General features: G+C 36.8%; 1 protein-coding gene across 1 annotated transcript; it reads left to right on the forward strand.

Moving 5' to 3' along the window:
- The first annotated feature begins 559 nt into the window (after positions 1 to 559).
- On the forward strand, positions 560 to 5,410 carry LOC141129837 (transcription factor Sp5-like). The gene is made up of 2 exons (XM_073617898.1): positions 560 to 976; positions 3,675 to 5,410. Exons 1-2 carry the CDS (start codon positions 923 to 925, stop codon positions 4,656 to 4,658), a joined length of 1,038 nt encoding a protein of 345 aa, XP_073473999.1. The 5' UTR covers positions 560 to 922; the 3' UTR covers positions 4,659 to 5,410.
- The last annotated feature ends 514 nt before the right edge of the window (positions 5,411 to 5,924 follow it).

Raw genomic sequence — 5,924 nt, forward strand, 5'->3', positions numbered from 1 at the left:
CAGGATCTATTTAAAAATGTAACATGTAAAAAATGAATGATGTGAAAATGATAGTCTCTATGCAATGTAATATGCATTACATTCTTTTAGAAATTAACCTTTTTCAATGTCTCTTAATCACAACATCCTTGTGCATTTTTAAGCTTAGTGAAATTGTCAATACCTGGCCCTTGATCAGCCCGATATCCTTATCCTCACTTTTTCTAGCAGCCTTCTGGCTAGAGAAGATGTAAAGGTGACATAAAACAGCCATTTCCCCAGCACAACATGACAGGTACCGTGTGCTGTTATTTTTGAGGTGGCAGATGTTTACCTGATGCTCTTTATTGGCAGCACAGCACCAGGCTGCTCACCCTCACCGGAGATAAATGAATTTATTAACCACTTTAACCCGACAGCAGCCAGCGGGTACCAGGGGAAAGCAAAATGAGGCCTCTAGTGTACAAGTCTCATGCATATCTAGGTTGTTTCCTATCACAATGCTTTCTTATAATGACCACAAATGTGCTCAGGATACACTTGGCAGCTTTAAAAGAGATGAAATAGAAGAAAAACAAGATCCCCCACAAAACCTCTGTATACATTCTGATAGCAGCAGAGCCCTCCATATGCATACATAACAGACACCAGCAGCAGGAGGTCTGTGCATTTAAAGGAAGATTCAACTAGACCCTGCTTTGAAAAACGGTTCAATCTATTTTAATGATTGGTTAGCTTCCTCACATCAAAGACAACCCAAACACACACTCCTGATTGGCTGGCGGCTAGTCTCAAAAAAAAAAAAAAAAAAAAAAAAAAAAGTTTGCACTGTGCAGGATCAAACAGTGGGTGAGAGTTTGGGAAGACAGAATCATCTAGTTGTGATCTGTGGAGGGGATGACAGGATCCACTAAAAGCTGCCACTAACTGCAGGTTCAACCTCATGGCTTCCCTGGTCCTTCTTAATAGAGAGAACACTTTACAGGCTTATTTACAGGTAAGAAACCATTGCTTGTCATTCAGATATATATTATATTTTGTAGCAAAATTCAGGTATGTGTGTTTTTTTTGTTTGTTTTTTTTATCTATACACCCAAAAACCTTTTTTCCTTTGTTTTTGCTAAATTGTATTTACACTGTTTAATTGCATCATACTGCTTATCAGACACAGGTATTAGCTATTTCTTTTTAACTGCTCCTTAAAGGGACAGCCCTTAAGACTTGACCGGTGATAGGAAGATAATGACACAGGGAGAGATGCACAGTAACGTCCATTATTTAATATCAATTTATACTGTTTATATAAAGGAAAAAAAAAAAAACTGGCACTGAAAAAAATAGGTTGCTGTGGGCAGCTGCTTTTTTGTCTGCCCCATTAAAATTAATTTTTAACTGGTGTAAGGGTTAATTCACACACCTGAAGATGGGGGGGGAAAAAAATGTTTCTGTGAGTTCAACTACCTTTTTTCTGTATAGGCAACACGAAAGGTCAAAATTTAAATATTTTTACTTATCATGATAATGGATGATTTTGATGCGCGTTTTTTGTGTATTGTACAAAAAAAAAGGAGACACACTGCATTTTTATGCAGCACACCTGTATGGTGTGAACAGGGCAAGTAGAAAACAATAGTTTTCTATATGTCCTTGTGTTGAGCCTGTGTTAATCAATGCACAGCTAAGCAGACATGGTGTAAATGAGCCCTGAATGGATTTCTGTGTGTGCCATTTTAATCAAAAGCAAGTTGACACCCTAACTATATTCTCATTCCTCAACTTAACAGCACACATGGCATGCTGGTTTTAGTAGTGCAGCAGTAGATGAATTTGTTTTGTTTTTTTTATTTTTTTCATTTTTGTATTTTTATCTAGTAGCATGATGTATTGGTAGGAGTGAAGTTCAATCACTCAGTCTCCGCTCTCAGGTCTGTGTCACCTATAACTAATTAAGTCTTATCCCTCCAGAAAGGGAATGCACACATAGTGGTGCTTACACAATAGCTTGGCTTTTGCTCCTGGTAACCTATTGAGGCTCATTTTTTATTGGCAGTGGATCAATCATTTTGTTGCTATAGGCAACGACTTAGTTGGTAAGGTTGTATAAAGACACTGGTCCATCCAGTTCAGTTTATACTCTAGTGTTTTAAATCAGGAGTAATGTGTTACGGCAACTGGCATAAGGCAGGCTATTATCATCATTGTTTGTTTTATAATGGCTTCACATTGCTATATTCATTGCTTTTTGTTAAACTATATGTATCGCTTTCAGTCTTAAAAACAGAAAAAAAGTGGTAAAGGGAATTAGCTTTTAGGTGCCCTCTGCCCTGCTCTTATTTTTGGATCACAATTTCTTTTAAAATGCAGCATGGGATATAGCCTTGGCTTTGACTTGATGCTGTGTGATGATACTTTTTTCAGTTTTATTATACACATTTCAGAATATGATGTAACGTATATAGGTTTGTATTGGTAATAAAGGTTTGTCAGGGAAACCCCCAGCTCCAGCCCCAATAGGAAACAACTCTGAAAAATCAAACTCAACCTATTGACTACTGCTTTTAGAAGGATCAGCAAGAATTGTTTCTTAATGTTAAAGATAAAATGACTCTCTCTCTTCTGATATTATGGCTTATTTAAACTATTCATATCAAGTTTTTGTAGTAGTGAAATCAGAAACACTTTATCAGTCTAGAAGAGTTGTATTTGCAGCAGTGGTGCTACAGTACTTGGCAGACCATAGATCACTATGGTAAAACCTAGTACCTGCTATGCATAATCATACTTCCCTTTTAGTTGTCTGTAATGAGCATTTGCAGGTCTAGTATCATGTTTTTATTACCCATTTAGTGTAATATGCATATATGAAGTGTGAAAACAATTTCCTAATCTGTATCTGGAGATACCCCATGGATAACAATGAAATCATATTTATGATGCTCGCCTAAACAATATACGCAAAGGCTTAAGCTTCTGTGTTTTTATTAGTTGCTCTGGGACCGTAACTCTGGTCACACAAATTGCACCCTGATTGTACAATCACCTTTTAGATTTAACAACAACTTTGTAGCTTAAGGGCCTACCTGATTGTATATAGACTGAATGGATTGTCTTGCTTTGAAACGATTGGCCCACCCATCTACTCATTGTTGGCAAATTCAAAGGAAATTGCATACAGATGGTACAGTTATCTTGTAATATGCGAGTGCAGCTTTAGCCTCTAGCAAGCCTTCGGGACCCGTTTGCTGACTATCTTAGCAAGTAAAATAAAATGCATGTATGTGTATATATGTCATGTACATGATAACTTAATATTTATTCATGTCAGGCATACAACATTTAATCACAAGGTGATATTATGCCATATTCAATTTTTTTTTTTTTTTTTTTTTTTTTTTTTCCTTTTCATGGATTGCTCTAAAAAGGAATGTTTCAGCTAATTTTCTTTGGGTTAAGTGGTTGGGGTTAATAAATAATTCGGTGGAAAGTATTGGTGTGCAGTAAACCTACCCCATCAACTTTTTTTTTTTTTTTTTATTCATCTGTTTTTAGAGCAGCCAGAACAATGAACATTCAGAGCAATGAATGATTGTAAAAGATTAATCTGTGCCTTATCGTATAAATGCTTTTTGTATGCTTTTTTTTTTCTACATATGTTTCAAGCACAGTAATCTTACGTTTTTCTTTTTGTATTTTAGGATAGAACCCCTAACTCCTCCCCGGACACAGGGCCCTTTCCAACACTGAACGTATTCCCTTCAGCCTGTCGCTCAGTAATAGCACCTAAACCAAACCATTGGGATTACTCACAGTCCTCTTCCAGTTCAGCTGGAGCAGCTCCAGCAATGTTTCCTCTGTGGGGCAATGACATTCCTCCCAGTACAGGAATGGGATCTCATGGTATGACTTTTAGTGTCCCTAAAGTTCAGTATAATGGTCATATGCAGGCAGTAGGAACTCATGAGCTGCCGCTGACTCCTCCAGCTGACCCAAATGTTTATTCATTCGATTTGTCTCCTGTCAAGATTTTGGCACCTCAAGTTTCAACTAACCCTGCATATCATTTCCAAGACACAAACTCTGTGACTCAGGACTACTCAGGTTTTATGCAAACCCCTACACCCTTGACCCAAAGACACATTCCCACAGCACACATGGATGAACAGACCTGGTGGAATTTTCAACAAACAAACGCAAATAACATTCACTCCTTCCATTTGACCAACTCTTTGATGGTGGGACCACAGCCTCAACTCGCAGCACTTCTCCAGAGCTCCTCTAAAACTCTGCTAAGCTCAACTAGACGATGTAGGAGGTGTAAGTGCCCCAACTGCCAAGCTTCTCCAAACAATGAAGAACCTGGAAAAAAGAAGCTTCATATCTGCCATCTTCCAGGTTGTGGAAAAGTTTATGGAAAGACCTCGCACCTCAAAGCCCATTTGCGCTGGCATGCTGGAGAGAGACCTTTTATTTGCAATTGGGTCTTCTGTGGAAAAAGCTTCACCAGATCTGACGAGCTTCAGCGCCATCTAAGGACTCATACAGGGGAGAAACGTTTTGGGTGCCAAGAATGCGGAAAGAGGTTTATGAGGAGTGATCACCTTTCTAAACATACAAAAACTCATCAAAACAAAAAGGGAAAGTGCGCAGGCCCATCTATAGACAGTATTAAAAAAGAGTGACTGTCCTTTTCTTCACTCCAATTTTGGCCCATTACAAAGGGAGAACATGACTTTTAACTTTTCTTTTTTAAGATTTACTTGGGTCTCCTATATTATGGGCAAAAGACAACGTAAAGTTTTTTTTTTTTTTTTTTTTTTTTTTTTTTTTTTTACTGAATTTAAACCATGACCACAGCAGCCTACATATTAAGGGGACAGTGCCTATGTGAAAAAATATACATATGAAAAGATAAATTAATTTGCTTAGATTATTTATACGAATGCTATGTCACAGAAGAAAAGGATCCCCCATACCCCATGTGTACATATATTTTTGGCAGAAATCTTATTGTTTGGCTTTAAATCTATTATTGGGTTGATTTCCATCAGCTTTTACATATAGATTGAAATGTGCAATATTATCAGGCCTATTAATTATTGCAGTGCAACAAAAATAATGATATTAAAAGGCAGGTTCCCATAGCAACCCAATTTTAACCTTTTAATCGCAACCAAAGTAATGAAAAAAGGAGTTTATATGGGTCACTGCACTTGTATCTTAATTTGTAATGTGTTAAATATGTTCTTTGTAACCTTTGACATTTGTTCTATCTTGTCTGAAAAGAAGACCTTATTCCTACTTTGAGCACAATTAAGACCAATCTAATGCACCCCCACATTTTAATGAAGAAACCGCTTTATGCTGCCATTCATTTACATATTAGGTCGTATATGTTTAAAATAACTGTTCTTGCCAGTTTTGTAAATGATCTGTTTCTGCAGTGTGGTTGGAAAAATTAAAAAAACAAATCCCTTTTGCTTCCTCTGGTTGTCGCATTTTGATATCTTTTCACTCTACATACATACTGTACATTCTGTGCAAATGCTTATGTAGTACATAGTGTGAATTATGTACTCGTCCAGCAGGTCACAGTACACTGACATTTTATCCTTTACAATTCACAAAGTTATACAATAAATGCATATATAATACATGCGCAATATACAGTATGCTAGATCCAAAGAAACTTAATTCACATATACAGGCATAAATCTGTACCTACTAGATTTGTGGCACATTATTTTATTTGTTATAGTCATTTGAATTTTAAAGCGGTGCTATTATGATACAGGGAAACACATACTATAGACTGAGGTTTTGCATTGGATGCGTCTTTTTACTTTGGAACCTTTTTAAAGCATGTCGGTCACAGCAGACCTAAACTGTTTTTTTGGGGTTTTTTTTTTTTTTTTTTTTTTTTTCCAACTGAAATGTTAGGCAGGGTT

Source organism: Aquarana catesbeiana, linkage group LG02 (assembly GCF_042186555.1).
Source record: "Aquarana catesbeiana isolate 2022-GZ linkage group LG02, ASM4218655v1, whole genome shotgun sequence".
Taxonomy (NCBI): Eukaryota; Metazoa; Chordata; class Amphibia; order Anura; family Ranidae; genus Aquarana; species Aquarana catesbeiana.

Excerpts from the sequence above, each read along its gene's own strand:
- LOC141129837 (XM_073617898.1), top strand. The coding sequence starts at position 923 with ATGGCTTCCCTGGTCCTTCTTAATAGAGAGAACACTTTACAGGCTTAT. Across the intron at positions 977-3,674 it reads CTTTACAGGCTTATTTACAG|GATAGAACCCCTAACTCCTC; the intron begins GTAAGAAACCAT and ends TTTGTATTTTAG.